Consider the following 18650-nt stretch of genomic DNA (forward strand, 5'->3'; position numbering starts at 1 on the left):
CTTTTGACTTCATATCCCGTCCTCATATATTGTTGTCATATCCCGACCTCCTAATTATCTGTCCCAAATGGTGCAGGGCCCTACCAGAGGGGGTGCCCTACTAGACTTAATATTAACCAACGTACCTGACAGAGTAATGAATGTGCAAGTAAAAGGATACCTAGGAAATAGTGATCATAATATAATACATTATAACTTGTTCTTCAATAAGGGAATCTCTCGAGGGGCCACAAAAACAATGAACTTTAGGAAGGCAAAGTTCGATCAACTCAGAGACTTCATTCTACCTGCAGAAGAATCAGGACTCAATCTATCAAAGCATGAAATAATTGCTTAGACATTGATAGAATTCCTACTTGCCAAACTAAGTGTTATAAGTATATTTCCCACACAGGAAACTTGTTTCAAGTTCTTCCTCCTAAAATATAGTCTAGCAAGATCATAAAACTCTGCTATTTGTCTTAATGTCTTACCAAGATCATGTATCTAAAATAGTCCAGAATGGGGTGTAGGTTCTTCCATGTTTAGATCCTTAGATGGATTTGCTCATTCTTGGAGTCATGTGATTTGTAGTTGGTTAGAAAGGGCCAGGGAGTGTATTTAGCATTCCATATTGATGTCTATGATTAGATATTGCCCATCATAATATCAAGAGGTTCCTCTGGATAGAGTCAGGGATGTGGAAATCCTATCGCCCGCCGCCCAGGACAAGTAGTTTTAGCCGCCGGGCAGGTGAATTGTTCATAGATTTAGCCCTGTATCGGGCTAGCAGTGACAGACTTCTTCCTTATTTTTCTTTAATGCCGGTGTGCAGGAGCCGATGCAAGTCTGCACCTCACACCGGCGCTGAGAGTATATGGAGGGGGCAGTGGCGGCCCCCAGCTGATTTCAGTAGCCGGGGGCCGCTGCTCAGAGCCCCCCAGCCGGTGTGAGGGGATCTCAGGAGCGAGGGCAGAACCCGAGGTCGCACGTCTGCAGATGATTAAGCCATGTCCCCTCATCCCCCCTCCCGGAGGATGGAGAGCGCAGCTCTGCATAATACAAGAAGACAGGGGGAGAATGAGGATGTACACAGCTCCTCCCTCCCCCACACACAGCCTCTCCCTTCCCCTTGCTCTGTCTACACAGGACCTAATTTATCACGGGGAGGTTTCAAGTATTCACGGGGAAAAATACAGAGAGGACGTGTGTGAAGGAGACTGCACTGCACGGGCTGGGGATTTCACCTCACACCGGCTCAGGTGAGGAGGCCGAGCATGCAGGCGGCGGGAAGGGTGGTTGTATATGTATGTAATGTATGATTAGGGGGGTGTATCAGTGGCGGGTGTATGTATAATGTGTGCATATGTAAGGTGTATGTGTCATGTGTATATATGAAGTGTATATGTGTATGGTGTCCGTGTATGTGTGATGTGTGTATGATGTGGGGTGTATCAGCGGCGGGTGTATGTATAATGTGTGCATATGTATGGTGTATGTGTCATGTGTATATATGATGTGTGTATGTAATGTATGATATAGGGGCAGCGGCAGGTGTATGTATGATGTGTGCATATGTATGGTGTATATTTATGGTGTGAGTGTATGTGTATATATGTTGTGTGTATGGTGTATGTGTGATGTGTGTATGTAATGTATGATGTGGGGGAGGGGAGCAGTGGCGGGTGTATGTATGATGTGTGCATATGTATGGTGAGAGTGTATGGTGTGAGTATATGTGTGATGTGTATATATGATGTGTGTATGGAATATGTGTGTGATGTATGTATGTAATGTATAATATAGGGGGCAGTGGCCGATGTATGTATGATATGTGTACGCATGTATGTTTTGTACAGGGGCGGACTGACCAGTGCTGCTGCCAGTTGTGCTATCAAATTTTTTTTATTTTTTTTTAGTGGCTTCTGGCCACCCGCACTAAATTGCATTCCCAAAATCCCGCCCCTTCATACTCACCCGCCGACCAAGAGCCCTATGGATGCACGCAAACACGCCCGAACCAAAACTACAACTCCCAGCATGTTGCACCGTAACCTAAACTGTAGAAATATAAAGTGCAACATGCTGGGAGTTGTAGTTTTGGTTTGGGTCAGCTGCAGAGCCATAGGCTGCATCAGGGCATGCTGGGTGTTGTAGTTACTAACTGCAATTCCCAGTACTTCTTGACACAGCCTATGGCTCTGCAGCTGACACAAACCAAAACTACAACCCCCAGCATGTTACACAATAACCTTAACTGTACTACTCTACAGTGCAACATGCTGCAACACCCACAGAACCATAGGCTTCATCAGGGAATGCTGGGAGTTGTTGTTACTAACTAATTCCCAGTATTCCTTGACACAGCCTATGGCTCTGCAGCTGACACAAACCAAAACTACAACTCCCAGCATGTTACACAATAACCTTAACTGTACTACTATACAGTGCAACATGCTGCAACACCCACAGAACCATAGGCTTCATCAGGGCATGCTGGGTGTTGTTATCTAGTAACTAAATGCAACTTCCAGCATTTTCTGACACATAATTAGAGTAAATAAAATGCAGCACATAAACTGGAGAAGCAGAACCCCCCCCCCCCCCGGTAACACACCGGTGTTCACTGTTATCCAATCAAAAGACTCTGTGTATAAGTCCCTATGCAGACTGAAAATAGTGATTAAAATATTTTAAGAAGTGCGTATATATGCGAATAAGCCCCTTTCCTAATAAAAGTTCTGAAAAAAACTACATATCATGTCACACAAGATTACCCTCATCCCTGTATATGGAAAAATTGGGGGGCTTGCCTCGGGCGTAAAAGGAGCTAGCTACAGCTCTCCCTCCCGCCACTAATAGTCTGGCATGCTGCGATCGCCGTGGCCGCTATTAAACCATTAGATCACCGCTGTCTAAGTTGACAGCAGTGTCTAAAGGGATCTTATATCCATCCCTGGTGGTCTAGTGGGGTGAATCGTACTATTTTGGTTGAAATTATTTTATCTACCAGGACAAGTGGATTTTCTTGAGGGACAAGTAGATTGTGTTCCGCTTTAGTCCCTTGGACAAGTTTTTTTATTTTTTATTTCCACACCCCTGTAGAGTGATATGCAACCTTTTTCTTATATGATATTCCTAACCTAGTAGCTTTTGTTTCATTGTAACAAGTTGCTTACTACTCACATGTATTGTCCTATTATATGTAGTCAATTAAGAAGCTTGTAATGTTTACTAATATATCTAATTGATATAATTTGCATATATCATTGTGTTTATTACTCATTTATGTTTATAACGTTATAACCAATAAATCTGCGAATTATTGTATATTGCTAAACTACATCCTTAAACGTTAATGTCATCCCGTCATAAAAAGAACTTGTTATCTGAGGAAATAGTCAGACTCATATGTGAATTGTATTGATTGGCTTTGTCTACAATTCACCGGGTCCTAATTTTGATATTTGTAATCATTGAACATTTTTCATAATTAATATTTTTATGACCATAATTCATAATTGAGTTATTACCACACCAGTCACCGCTGTGACTGGTGGGTCAATTCTGACAGTTGAATCATGGCTCTTTTGGGCCAATCAGGTCTATAGTGACCCAGAAAATAAGCGTGATTGGTGTTGTTCGAGACCCTTATGTAGCAAGAGTAAAGTGGCTGAGACCGACCAACCGACCAATCAGAGCTCTTGCGGGGTGGTGTCACTGACAGCAATCTCTTTGGCCCAAGTCAGCAGCAGCATGCCCTATGTCTGTCGGTGCATGCTCTGAGTTGTAGTTATTGAGTTAGTGCCTCTAGCTGTTGCATAACTACAACTCCCAGCATGCACTGACAGTCTAAGGGCATGCTGGTTATTGTAGTTATGAAACAGCTAGAGGCACTTTTTCTTTATCAAAAAGTGTGCTTTTAGTTGCTGCAGAACTACAACTCCCAGCATGTACAGACAGCTGAATGGCATGCTGGGGGTTGTAGTTTTGTGCCTCCAGCCCTTGCAAAACGACAACAGCTAGAGTAGAGCACATGGGCAGGTTTAGAATAGGTTTCCTGCCGTGGTAACGTTAAATACCGTGGAACCGCCATAACTTGCAAAAATACTGTGATATGCATTTTTGGTCATACCGCCAATCACTACCCCCATATCCTGATAACATCTGGCTATGATCCTAATTAAATGGAAGATGGTGTCTTTTCTTAGAGGGGAGAAGGGGGGGGGGGGGCAGGTCTCCTCCCAAACCTAGTACACAGTTAGGTCCAGGATAGTCTGTGGCTCTACTTGGCAGCATCAGCACTGAAATATAATGTCTAAGAGATATTATATTCAATTCATTTCTGGGAAACATGAGAGCTAGTCAATTACATCAATGCCCTTGTCATCCAGGAACTGCCAACACAGCCTAGCCACGTGGGGCTGGGCATTGCCCTGCAGCAGTAGAAACCTGCAGTTCTCTGCAACAGAGTAAGGTCTGACAGTGGCTCTGAGGACTACATTTAGGTATCCAACAACAGTCAGAATTGATAGAACAGTGTTTTAAAAAGGAGATTTTTTATACTTACAGTAAAATCTCTTTCTCGGTGGACCCATTGTAGGACACAGGAACCGTGGGGTATATCCTGTTGCTACTAGGAGGCTGACACTAAGTTTTTTTTTTTTTTTTTTTTTTTTTAAAAGAGGTCGGCCCCTCCTGGCAGGATATACCCCGCCCACTGACTCTGAGCTAGTCAGTTTAGTCCCAAAGCAGTAGGAGGAAACCAACAAACAACAACAAAGATGGCCCAGCCAAAAATGAAAGTTAACAACCGCCAGAGACAGGAATTCGGCGGCCCATACAACAAACTAAGAAACAGCAGGTGGGTGCTGTGTCCCCCAAATGGATCCTCAGAGAAAGAGATTTTACAGTAAGTATAAAAAATCTCCTTTCCTCGATCGGCTCCATTGGGGGACACAGGAACCGTGGGACGTACCAAAGCAGGAGGGAAAACAAAACCCAATCAGAATTCAGGCGGATGGCAAAGCCATCTCCGCCTGCAACACCTTACGCCCCAAACTGGCGTCAGGAGCCGCAGAAGTGTGCACTTGGTAAAACTTGGTGAACGTGTGCACGGACAACCAGGTGGCCGCCTTACAGACCTGCAGGACCAAAAGCCCTATTGAAAACTGCCCAAGAGGCCCCAACAGAGCCATTGGAATGAGCCGTAACCCGAGAAGGGGGGACCTTCCCCTTAGAACGATAGGCCTCTGAAATGGCAGACTGGCTATATCGTGAGATGGTCGCTTTAGAAGCAGGGAAACCCTTGTGACGGCCCTCCGTAATGATGAACATTGGAACGCCAAAAAGAAGAAATGACCGAGAGGTAAATCTGTAGAGCTATGACCACATCCAAATTGTGAAGGGAGCGCTCCTTAGGGTGAGACGGAGCTGGGCAAAAAGAGTGAAGGACAATATCCTCGTTCAGATGAAACGAGGAGACCACCTTTGGTTGAAAAGAAGGCACCGGCCGAAGCACAGCCTTGTCCTGATGAAGGGCCAGAAAGGGGGGTCGGCAAGAGAGAGCTGCCAATTCTGACACCCGCTGGATGGAAGTCACGGCAATGAGAAAGGACACCTTCCAAGAAAGAAAGCGGAGAGAGATCTCACAAAGACCAAAATCATATATCCTGTGTGAATCCCAGGGCATCAATTATTTTTACCAATACCCTTTGGGAGGACAAGGCCCCCTCAGGGTGAAAAACCCTACACTAGGGCACCACTAAAAACACTTTTTATTGGTATACATTAAAAATAAGGTACTATACACACATATAACAAATAGTGATATTTTAAAATGATCAGGGACTCTATAGCTATGATTTTCTTTTTATACTATTTATGGGATACGTCCCTTACTTGTGGTGAGATAGCAGCTGCCTCTGTCATCAGTTTATGAGAGGAGGCTAATTAGTGCCTTCCTTTATTGTTATTGGTGAAATCAGTGGAGGTTAACTATGACAGTCGCCCTTTGAGAGGTCTCTCACACCTTCTCATTGGTATGTAGGGGAAGAAGATGTACCCGACGACCATGGGTTGTTTTGTTGTTAATAATATAGTAGGTGCTTCTGTCTTTTCATACGGAGTCTCTCACACCCTCCTATGTTATGCTTATACTGCTGGTACTTTAATTAGAACTGAAACCAGAATTCAGGAGGAACTCCCTGACTCCTGATATTATTACTAAATCTAGAGCAGGTATATTTGGCACTTCCACTTGTATCTGCTATAACATCACTGATTAAATGAATGAAATGTGGGCCACGCTTTAAATTAATGACTTGTGGGCCGCGCTTTAAATGAATGACTTGCCGGCCACGCTTTAAATGAATGACTTGCGGGCCACGCTTTAAATGAATGAGATGTGAGCCGCAGCAAGCTGTCACCTCCCACTGCAAGTGCTAAAATCCTGGCTTTGCAGGGGGAGGTGACAGCTTCCGGGTGTAGTGAAGAAAACTGTGTCTTGAAGCGTTCTGTGCCCTGAACAGAGTGCTGAGACACTGATTGGTTGATTGTGGGGGGTTGCAATCTCGCTCTGCTCAGTGCTTTGCAGCACCGCAGCCCACATCTCATTCATTTAAAGTGCCGGCGTCCCGCAAGTCATTCACTTAAAGCGCGGCCCAAATGTCATTCATATTAAAGTGCCGCGGCACGCATTTTATTAATTTTAAAGTGCCGAGGCACGCATTTTTCATTTATTTTAAAGTGTCGCAGCCTGCATTTCATTCATTTTAAAGTGCCGTGGCCTGGAGGGGGGGGGGGGGGGGGGGTGTTTGAGAAATACAGCAGCGCCTGGGGGTCATATATGATTAGTTCCTCCGGGGGGGGGGGGGGGGGGGGGGGGACGTTAAATACACTACAGAGTTAGAGCTTAGATTTGCTTTGGACTTGATAGAGGGAGGAATCCCGAAAGTTTGTCTCTACAAAATGCTGTTAGTCCAATAAAAAAGGTATTACAAGATACTGCAACATTTTATGATTTGCATCTATAAGTTTATTATAAATTTGATAGTATATTGTTCAAAAATATTATAGTTTATTTTAAGTGTGGTTATATTAGTACATGAATATTAGTATCGATACTCATATGTTCTTATATTGATTTCACAACTTTAAAAGTTGTGGATGTTTCTAACATAATAATTGGACAAAGAAGGGTCTATATAATACTTGTGCCACATATTTATTTGTTAGTGCACATTGCTTGTTTATGGATATTTCAGTAAATTTAGAACTGTAGAAATTAGTGATACATTTGTTCAAAAATATTAAAATGTTCTTCAGTCCTGAAATAATAGAAGATATATACTTCAAAGCTGTCAGATCTCTAATTTATATAATAGAGGGATGCTAGGTCTCATGCATAGATGTGAGGGGACAACTTCATGAATATGATACTAATTTAGTTTATTCTTTCTTTTTTTATAACAGTTTTTTTTTTTATTAAAGAATTTTTCTTTAAAACAGATATTTGAGAGGAAAAGTACATAGAATCATAAACAGAGTCATTACATATTAAAAAGACCAGGTTACAATATGATAACATAGATCCGGCTGTAAAGATGTTGTAAAGTCCAGATTATTTCTGGTCGGCTCTGTGAGTATCCGGGGAAGACCCCACATCAGAGACATGAAGCTTAGATAAAAGCCGTTATCTAACAGATAATAAAGCGAGGATAATATAAAGTGCTATTAGAGAGGATACTAATAATATCTCTTGACTCCGGATCCATTACACCTCAGCTTATGGTCAATAATCCAGGCAATATGCAATGAAGAAGATGTAAAATAATGTAAAAAAAAAAACAGGAGGTAAAAAGTTTGTAAGAGGTAGAAAGTTAGATAGAGAAAAAGACAGGTAAGTATGGAAGATAAAAATAAAGGGGCGGATAAGTAGGGAAGATAAAGAGAATAAAGAAGTATCCGCTCGGCTCCAGCTCCTCAGGGTCCATCCACTGCCTCAGACCACTCTCAGGGACACCACATATTCATCCCACCGGCGCCACAAAGTATCAAAAGCATCCAGTCTGTTTTCCACCATGGCGGACATATTTTCCATTCTCCGTATATCTACGATTTTATCTAGTAGCATCTGGAATGGTGGGCTATCGGTTTTCCTCCACCACTGAGCCACAAGACACTTGGTCGCAGTGAGTATATGTAAGAAGAGTTTAGACTAAATGGTAGCGATTCCGCTGGGGGGATGTTCAGAAGATATGTCTCCGCTGACAGTGGGATGTGGGACCCTATAATCCTCCTAACTAGTGACTGCACCTCCAGCCAAAAGTGTCTTAGAAGTGGGAAGTCCCAAAATATGTGTGTTATAGAACAAATATCTCTATTACACCTCCAACAAGAGGGTGAAAGCTGCGGGAAGAGGCGGTGCAGGAGCTCAGGTGTGTGATACCAATGTAGTAAGATTTTGTACTGGTTCTCTTTGTGTGTGATACAAGTCGAGGACTTAGCTGCCCGTGACCATATGACCTGCCATTGTGCAAAGGTGAGGGATTTCCCTAAATAAGATTCATTTAATAATTTATTCTTTCTTAATTTGTGATGTTGTTAACCACATATTGAAGTGTGTGTGTGTGTGTGTCCACATCTCCATATTGGTATAATGGCTTCTATTACTCATAACTCTTGTATTTCTCCTACTGGTATGATATGAGGTAAATATTGCTCCAGTATCAACAAAACATGATTCTATCAAGGCCATCTATTATATATTAAGAAATTATGTCAATTTTGTAATCTAAAGGATAGTATTATAGACCTTACTATCAATATGTTTGCTCTCCTCTTACAGTTTCTAGGACCTCTCTCTACAAAGAGGCTCAAATGGTGCGACCTGTAAGGTGCCGAGGACCAAATTCAGATCCCAAGGCAGAGTGGGAGACCTGTAGGGAGGAATCTCGTGTGCCACCCCCTGAATGAAGGAAAGAGCTCACATGAGGATCAGTAGCCAGAGGGCGCGGAAAAAGAATAGAGAGCGCCGACACCTGTCCCTTGAGCGAACTGACAAAAGGACTGAAAGGAAGAGGTCTTGCGGCGAGGGTCAGTGTGACGCACCCTTTGAGGAAGCAGAGAGTGCAGCGGAAGGAGACTTCTGGAGCTGGGTCCGAAGTTCCAGGGTCCTGTAAGTGAAAGAATCCACTAGTTCCCCAGGAGACCGGGAACGAGTAGTGGAGGCTCCAGATCTAGGCGACATCGATTTGACCGGGCGGGCTGGAGATCGGGAATGGTCTCTGGAGGGACTACCGCGGGAGCGAGGACGCTACCTAAAAGTAAGGGAGCGGTGAGCAGACCACCTTTCAGGAGAGGAGTCAGAGTAAATTACATTAGGACGCCTGTGAGAGCGTCGGTAGCCTGAGGACGCTGTACTAGTCTCCCTGGAGTGAGGTTGCAAGGAGGAATGCTTCAAGGCAGTAGCCACCTCTCTGGAAACCTGCGTAGATCAGTGATAGAGAGTGAAGATACCCAAACCGGGGGGGTTCAGAGACCACATGCCCAAGGGAGCTATCCTGGGCAGAGGGGTTTGGATGTGAGATGGAGCCGGAAGAACAGGTGGGTACTGCCGAACCACTTTTAGTTTTACAGCCCGTGCAAGCATAGTAAGTTACTAGGGTCGTGACCGCCTGTCAGAGGGTTCGGAGCTGGGGTCGGACATTGGTAAACAGATAAGTCAGCTATCCCATAGACAAAAAGAAAAAGGAACAAGCTCAGCCAGGTTCCTGTGTGCTGAAGATGTGCAGGTGGAGTCCCTTGTGTAGGTGCAGGTCCCTCGGAGATGAACTTGCAGGAACAGCTGCGGCAACAGCTTGCAGCAACAGGATGCTTGCAGCAACAGGAGCAGCTTGCAACAACCACCAGGATTCACTTGCAGCAATCCAACAGGACCAGCTGGCCGAAACCAACTGGAGCAGCTTGGAGCAACCAACTGGAGCAGCTTGGAGCAACCAACTGGAGCAGCTTGGAGCAACCAACTGGAGCAGCTTGGAGCAACCAACTGGAGCAGCTTGGAGCAACCAACTGGAGCAGCTTGGAGCAACCAACTGGAGCAGCTTGGAGCAACCAACTGGAGCAGCTTGGAGCAACCAACTGGAGCAGCTTGGAGCAACCAACTGGAGCAGCTTGGAGCTACCCACAGGAGTACCAGGCAAGCACAGTAAGAGCATACAGGAAGCCCACAGCATCGTGAGGGGAAAACACCGGCACCGGAGAGGAGACTGCACTCGGAGCATGTGACTCTGTCCTAAAGGAGCTCTCCTATAGGTGATAGGGGGCTAGAGGGAAGAGTTATGTGACCCCCTCAGCGTGCGCTACAACGGGAGAGGCTGTGAATGACCTCCTGTGTAAGTAAATATAGAGGTGGAGGTACCCGCCGGAGCGTAATAGGCCGAAGCCGGGCTAAAATTATGGCGCCCGCCAGCCGCGGCCTCTGCTTCTCCTCTGGCCTGCTGGGGCGCCCCCTGAAACAAGACGGAGACCGGCGTGGACTCCGGAGGACAAGAGAAGAAGACAAAAGCCCGGCCAGACAAGGGGACATTGCCTAGCCTATCGCACTAGCAACAGGAGCAGCGTGCTGAAATACGGTATGTCAGATCCAGGGACATGCCTGGCTTGCAATCTAATGCCGGAGTGCATTTAAGGTAAGCACTAGAGGGGGAGCAGAGATGGAAATACTTACCTGAAGATGCTTATACTCACCTCTGATGTCTTCAGCCAGCCTGGGGCCACCTGCATCATACCAGGCTGCAAAAGCAGGGCGAGCAGGGGCAAGAGGGGCCTGGACCCATTGCATAACCCTGAATGCTGGTCGGTGGCGAGAAAGGGTTAACGATTCATACAATATGAACCGTGCCCTTTAGTCGCAAGTGGGGGGGGGGGGGGGGTGTCAGGCAGCGCCATGCTCCTGTCGCCCCCAACCTAGAAAAATAATAAAGGAGAAAAAAAACTAAACTTTCTAAACTAGAAAATAACAAAAAGAAGACCAGGTCTGGAGAAACTCCAGACCTGCGTCTGCCTCCTAGGACACTAAGCTAAAACATATTAGCCCAGAGTCAGTGGGCGGGGTATATCCTGCCAGGATGGGCCAACCTCTTTTTTAATGAAGCCTAGTATCAGCCTCCTAGTGGCAACAAGATATACCCCATGGTTCCTGTGTCCCCCAATGGAGCCGATCGAGAAACACTAGTTTTTCTGTTGTTCTCTAGCAAGTCGATCTACAAAGTGCTAGTCTGTGACAACAGATCTCATTGGTAAACATTGAGCCCTCCTGGAGTCTGTTTCTGACAGGTTGGTTAGATACATGCACAACAGTGACTTAAGGTAATTTCGTAGGGCTCTGTGTTAAAAGGAACACTGCCAATAAAGCAGATATCAGTATTACTTCTTGGTTGATTCTCTTTGTCCATATCCAGTGCTCTACTTGTGAGACCGTGCTGGGAAACACAAAAAAGGTCTTGCAGTGGCATGTATGGAGGAGCGTGTGCAACCTGCATAAGCTACAGTTAATACCTCATGCCACCATTAGCGATCACAGCGCAAGATGCAAGAAAAGAGAAGAGACATTTAAAGAGAAAATATGATCAACTTATTTAAAAGGAGTTATCCCGTAGTATTTTTTTTTATTCTTTCATTATGCTTGAGCTACCACGAATAAAATAATATACCTTGACTTACCTCCTCGCCACTCCCCCCCCCCCCCCCCCCCACCAGTGCCTCTGGTTTCGCTCTCCCCTCCTCCAATGCGGTCTTTTCCTGCTTTTTGCGCCTGACATGTCACACTGCGGCTCGGCCAATAGCTGGCTACAGTAATGTCTTGTCTTGGCAGGTGATAGGCTGAGCTGCGTTGCGGTATGATGTATCAGGCTTAATACATCACACTGCCACTCAGCTGATTGCTGGGCGAGGCAGGACATAGCTTCCGCCAGCAATTAGCTGAGCCTCAGTGTGACGTGTTGGGCTCCAAAAGCAGGAAGAAGACCACACTGTTGGATGTTTAAGCGATACCAGGGGAACCGGTGAAATGTTTATTTTAATTGCAGCAGCCCAGGTTTAATAGAATTTGCCTGGAAAACATTTTTCTTGAATTACCCTCTTCTATGTATATAAAAGGACGTTCAAAAATATGGGGGGAAAAGTTTTCTGCTAGGACAGGAGAGAGCACAGAGGAGTCCTAGTCCACCCTCACTTACTGAACTTTGTCCATGCCTGTGCTTCAGCTTGGACAAAGCCATGATTTTAGAAGCCATGATTTCTATAAAAAGGAAATAAAATTTTATTGTGCCTGATGGACATTTACCGACAGGGCACAACGTCAGTGTGAAAGGGGCCTTAATAAGATTGTTTATAACAAAGATGTTTTTGCAATGTCTTTTTACATATATATTTTCTCTGCAGTTCTCAAAAAGAAATGTGGGGCAGCACAGGTGAACTGGACAAATTGATATCCCTATGGTCAAACACTGTGTTAGTCTGTGATTAGTCCTTAAGTATTTTAATGGGGCTATCCAGGAAAAAAAACTTTTTTTTAAATATCAACTGGCTCTGGAAAGTTAAACAGATTAGTAAATTACTTCTATTAAAAAATCTTAGTCCTTTCAGTATTTATGAGCTTCTGAAGTGGAGTTGTTCTTTTCTGTCTAAGTGCTCTCTGATGACACGTGTCTCGGGAACCACCCAGTTTAAAAGCAAATCCCCATAGCAAAAATCTTCTACTCTGTGCAGTTCCCGAGACAAGCAGAGATGTCAGCAGAGAGCACTGTTGCCAGACAGAAAACAACAACTCAACTTCAGCAGCGGATAATTATTGAAAGGATTAATATTTTTTAATAGAAGTAATATACAAATCTGTTTAACTTTCTGGAGCCAGTTGATATAAAGAAAAAAGTTTTTTCCTGGAATAATCATTTAAATATACCATGCCACTATAATATAAATTCCTCCCTTTATCAAGTCCAAAGCAAATTTGCTTTGCTTGAGATTTGCTTTGGACTTGATAAAGGGAGGAATCCCGAAAGCTTGTCTCTACAAAATTCTGTTAGTCCAATAAAAAAGGTATTACAAGATACTGCAACATTTCTTGATTTGCATCTGCATCACTGGACTAATACGGCTACTCAAATTTACTATAAAATTATGATTACATTGGACATGAGCATATAGTGGACATGTAAGCATATACTGGACATGTACTTTGCACCTTACTTCTTGTATTTTTGAACTTTGAATAAAGTCAAGAAGTGATGAACAAAATTATGTTCTGTTTATAATGCATTCCATCTCAGACAAGTTATTGCAAGTCTATGTAATTTGAGTGTTCAACTAGGTATGGTGCTGAAGATTCTCTTGCCGCGATGATCACAAAAGATAAGTTTTGCTACAATTGCCCCAACAAACCACCACAATTAAACACACCTTTCACCTAAATATTCAGATGCAAAGCAGTTGCTGGTCATGCGTTTTTTACAGGTGTACTACCAACCAATAACCATTGCAAAACTTCAGAAAACGATGTATGGTTTTGCCTATAAAGGCATGTGAAACCAAGCCTAAGGTTCCTTTAAATTGCCTGTATGAATCTAAACTACAGCATGACAAAGACTGAAATGTAACTGTGGAGTGCATCTTACCTGGAATTTTTGGGGGTGCTCCCCTGTCTCCATATCCTTAAAAATAAAAATAGACTTTTTAATTTTACTGTAAGCAATCAAAATTACCCCCTGTCCCAGTATGATGGCACTTACCTAATTCTGACGGAATAACCAGCTTCCTTTTCTCTCCCTCACACATTCTGGAAAATAAAATGTGACACAAATACTAAGAAGTACAAAAGACAGAACCAATAAACCCCCATAAAGCCTGAAATATGGAAATATTAAAAAGTTACAGGGGTCAGAATAGAGCTTGTATTAGTATTCAGCTCAGTTTCATTGAAGTCAATGGAGCCAAGTTGGAGCGGTTTTTGAAAAGAAATTATTAACCCACAGAATTATGAGAACATGTCAGTTTTACCGTACAGTGCACTGCGTAAAAATTAAACCCTCCAAAAGTTGCAAAATGTTGTTTTTTCATTTCAATTTCACTACATAATATATTTTGGGTTGCCACACACATTTTAGGGTAAAATGAAAGGTGTCCTTACAAAGAACAATTGGTCTTGCAAAAAGCAAACCACCCTTAAATCTGTGGATGAAAAACATAAGAGTTATGGCTCTTAGAAAGAGGGGAGAAAAAAACAAAAATGCTATTATTAAATTGGCTTGGTCCTTAAAGGCTAAAATGAGATGTGTCCTTAAGGGGTTAATGTAAAAGGAAGTGGTCTGTTCTGTGTGGCTAGCTTACTATGAACTACATGATCACAAGTTACTTGATAAAAACAGTATTGTCCTGCCAAAATGTATGTAAAGCTTTTTAGGTACTAAAAAGCTCAAAGTAGCTTTTTCCCTGCATTTAAAGGACTTGGCAGTGCTGTGATACATCTTTTTCCTATTTTTCTGATAGCTGCAGAGCAATACACCTCCCCTGACTCTGATAAGATGCTGTCCTCTATGGGATATGTAACCTGCAGTAGGTGAGCACTATCACAGGGGGTAAAAAACTTAAAGGAGTACTCTGGTGCAGGGTAATCTTGCTCCGTCCTGCCCGGGCTGCAAAAAAAAAAAGAAAAAGAAAGAAAATTAACCATCACTCACCTTCCTGGGTTCCCGTGGAGCGCCACTACAGCTGATCGGTCCTCCGGTCCATCTTCTTCATACTTCCGTGTAAACAAAGAGTCACATGGCACTCAGCCTATTGTGGGTCGAGGCAGAACATTGCGGCGGCTGGCGATAGGCTGAGCGCCATGTGACGCTTCGTTCACACAGAAGTATGAAGAAGATGGACTGGAGGACCGATCAGCTGTAGCGGAGCTCCGCGGGAAGCCAGGAAGGTGAGTGATGGTTCATTTTCATTTTTTTTGCAGCCCGGAGCAGAAGTACTCTGCACCAGAGTACTCCTTTAAGATGGAAGACAACCTATAAATGGCAAATTAAGTATGCACATTATAAAACATTTATAAAAAATAAAAAAAAGTTGTCCTTTCTAAAATGCTGTTGATAAAACCCTTCAAATGATTAGGCTGCAGTCAGCATAGATTAATAAAGTGAGGGTGAACACAAACTGAGCTCACAGTCATAAATTATTTGCTTACAACAGTAGGCATGGCACACTGGAAGCCAGATAAACAGAGAGGAGACGGGTGTTAATTAAATTGCAATGGAATCTGCCTACCTCCCATAGTAACCAATATATAAAATAATTCACACTTGACAAATATGTGCGTTTTAAAGTGCTTTAGTAATTTTTCAATTTTCTTCGTACAAAATGGGAGAATTCTCCACTTTCCAAATGTATACGATACAAAAAGTACTTCACCGACAGTGCTCACTAATCAACGTCCGACATCTCCTGATCCAGCCACCGATATACTTTCACCCTTTCTCCGATTTTGTACGAAGAAAATTGAAAAATTACTAAAGCACTTTAAAACGCACATATTTGTCAAGTGTGAATTACTTTATATATTGGATACTACTTGAGATGGATTGAGCCTCTGTGTACTCACACATAACCCCAGTGCAAATAAGGTTTACCATTCTATTGTTATATGGACTTTGAATTGCTCAGAGTAAACCTGAAAGTTTAAATTGAAAAATATTGTTGGACATTGCCTGAAGTTGCATAAGATGTCGCTTGAAGGTATATCAAAAAGTACAGATCAGAACGCAGACACCTTCCTATTTACTGAAGGGGAACGCAGCAATATTTTATCATCGGCTGGTTTTTTATTAAGTGATGTGAAAGAAGGCATAAGGGGTGATTATGCAAAAAAGCTGTTACAACTAAAAAAGAAAGAGACCAGTCTAATATTACATGCCTCAACACTTATAGAATACCTGAAGGTACAAAGGATACTGAGGGGGCTAAGAAGTACCCTGACACCAGCTCTCTTAACTGATGATCAGGAATATCAGAAAAAATGGTATGCATTATGTAATCGCCATTCCTTGGACTTAATGTTAATAACAGTACAACATCTGCAATCAAAAATAGAAAACATCCAGAGTGAGGTGATAAAAGTAGAGGAGGAGTTAAAAAAAAGTTCTATGATAGAAGTGGTGGAAGAAACACATAGAAATTTACAAGAAAATATATCTCAATATAAACTCAAAGCATCAATCCTGCAAACAAAATTAAGTAAATTTGAAAGAGACACCCGTGATTACCAGCTGGATAGGGTGTACACCTGGGCTGAAGAACGAAGGAGTGTCCGTCGAAAAGAGTGGAATACTAATAGACTGTCTTCAAGTGAAAGTCTCTCCACAGCGAGTGAATTGAATCTATCAGAAAAATGTGTCAAAGAGCAGAAAAGTCAGAAAGATTTTTTAGGAACAAGACCAAAAGAAAAGTACCCTATAAAGAAAAAACAAGATATGAACAAAGGGGAAATAAAAACACGGAGTGCGAAGAACAAAGAGGTGAGCTCCTAATCAATGTATCACCTATTGAATTGACTGAAAAAGTCATCAAAAAGTTGTTAATAAGGGGTTAGGATTCATCAGGCACACTCAGGTGAGTAAAAACACATAATATATAGGCCTTTAAGGTTAACCCTTCAAGGGACAACCTTAAAGGGACCTTACACAATTACATATATATATTTAATAAAAATTCACAACATGTAAAAACCATGCATAATTAACACCTTAAGGACCATGGACTTCTATACACGTCCAGGCTGAATGCACGTTCAGCCATTAGGACGTGTATACTCGTCCATGGCTCTCGTGGGAGCTGCACAGTGCACCCACGAGATCGCGGCAGGAACTCGGCTGTAACACACAGGCGGGACCCTGCCGCAATGCCAGGACCGAAGTAAACTTCGGTCCGGGCAGTTTAACCCTTACAGCCGCGGTCGGAACTGACCGCGAGCTGTAAGGAGTTTTGACAGAGGGAGGGGGCTCCCTCTGTCTCTCTCCTGTAGCACCCAGCAACAATCGCAGGGTGCTGCTGCTTACCTGGGCAGCCGGGGGTCTTTACTAGGACCCCCAGGTCTGCCCTCGTTATTGCCTGATAGGACGTGCCTGATGCACGTCCTGATATGCTGCCTGCTAGTGTAAAACTGGCAGACAGCATATAACTGCAATGCTTTGGAATACTAAGTATTCCAAAGCATAAACAAAAGTGTAAAAAAAATAAATGTAAAAAAGTGTAAAAAGATAATAATAAAAATACATTAAATATAAATCAAAAATAAAAATGTATAATGTGTAGGATCACATGGCTCACATCCGCAGCATATTACATGCTGCGGATGCCCGCCAACAGTCACAATAATGAGCTCCCTGCTGCGGCTAGGTAGCTTTGTGTGTCCACTCATAGCAGCGGATTTCCCGCCGGCAGTCATGAGCGGATACACTGAGCTACCCAGCCGCAGCAGTGATCTCGCCCCTTGTGACTGCTGGCGGGGGATCCGCGGTGTGAAATAAGCCGCGGATGTGCTCTGTGCCCCTACACTGCGTCCCGTTCATACTGCTTTTCATGCAGTGTTAGAGGTATCCGTCAGCATCACGTCAAAGAGTTATGCTGACGTATACTGTAGCAGCACCATTCATTTCTGAATGAGACTGCTACACTATACATTGGCATCCCTTTTTTGACATAACGGACACCTATACTGCAGAAACGCAGTATAAATGGGGACTATTCATATAATGATGCCCTGAAAGCCAAAGGGGGTTCCTCTCCTTCTTGGTCCTACCAGGCGGTCAGGCAACCAGATATGGCCTAAGTAGGGGTACTGCCCAGCCCGGGACGAACAGTGTGATCAAATATGGGGCGTACTTCCTCCATTTCAAAGCGACATACCAAAATGATGTTCCACAAATAAAGAATTTGTGTGAAAAAAAAGCTAATTTCTATTTTTTCCACTGACTTTGAGCCCTTATTGTGTGGCTAGAATTATTTCAATGTACTCACTTTTGCCCTAGGTGAATACTTTAGGGGGGTAGTTTCGAAAATGGGGTCATTTTTGGGGGTTAGGTTTTGTTCTGACCACAGAATGCTTTGCAAGATGAAGTGCGGCCTATAATTTGTATAATGATATCCTGAAAGCCAAATGGTGCTCCTCTCCTTTTGGGTCCCACCATGTGGCCATGCAACCAAATATGGCCTAAGCGGGGGTATTCCCGAACACGGGACGAACAGCGTAATAAAATATGGGGCGCATTTTCTACTTTTCAGATGCAATGTACAAAAAATATGTCCCACAAATAATGCATTTGTGAAAAAAAAAAGAAATTTAAAATTTTTCCACTGACTTTGTATCCATTCCAGCCACACAAAAAGGACTCAAAGTACTCACTTTTGGTCTAGATGAATACTTTAGAGGGTTTAGTTTCCAAAATGGGGTCACTTGTGGGGGTTCTGTATGGTTCTGGCAGCTAAAACCCTTTGCAGGCATGAAGTGCGGCCTACAATCCATTCGGCCTAAAATGATGCCCTGAAAGCCAAATGGCGCTCCTCTCCTTCTGGGTCCTACTACGCGGCCAAGGAACCAAATATGGCCTAAGCGGGGGTATTTCCAA

At 43.3% G+C, this 18650-nt stretch overlaps 1 protein-coding gene across 3 annotated transcripts in view; it reads right to left on the minus strand.

Annotated features, from left to right (window-relative positions):
* FKBP2 (FKBP prolyl isomerase 2) overlaps positions 1-18650 on the minus strand; it is a 132492-nt gene that overhangs the window by 12660 nt on the left and 101182 nt on the right. For all 3 annotated transcript variants that reach the window (XM_056527182.1, XM_056527181.1, XM_056527183.1), the window contains exons 4-5: positions 13770-13816; positions 13656-13691 (exon numbers count right to left, since the gene is read on the minus strand). In XM_056527182.1, coding sequence (XP_056383157.1) covers positions 13656-13691; positions 13770-13816 — 83 coding nt within the window. The remainder of the gene's footprint in view (positions 1-13655; positions 13692-13769; positions 13817-18650) is intronic.

Source organism: Hyla sarda, chromosome 6, assembly GCF_029499605.1.
Source record: "Hyla sarda isolate aHylSar1 chromosome 6, aHylSar1.hap1, whole genome shotgun sequence".
NCBI classification, from domain to species: domain Eukaryota; kingdom Metazoa; phylum Chordata; class Amphibia; order Anura; family Hylidae; genus Hyla; species Hyla sarda.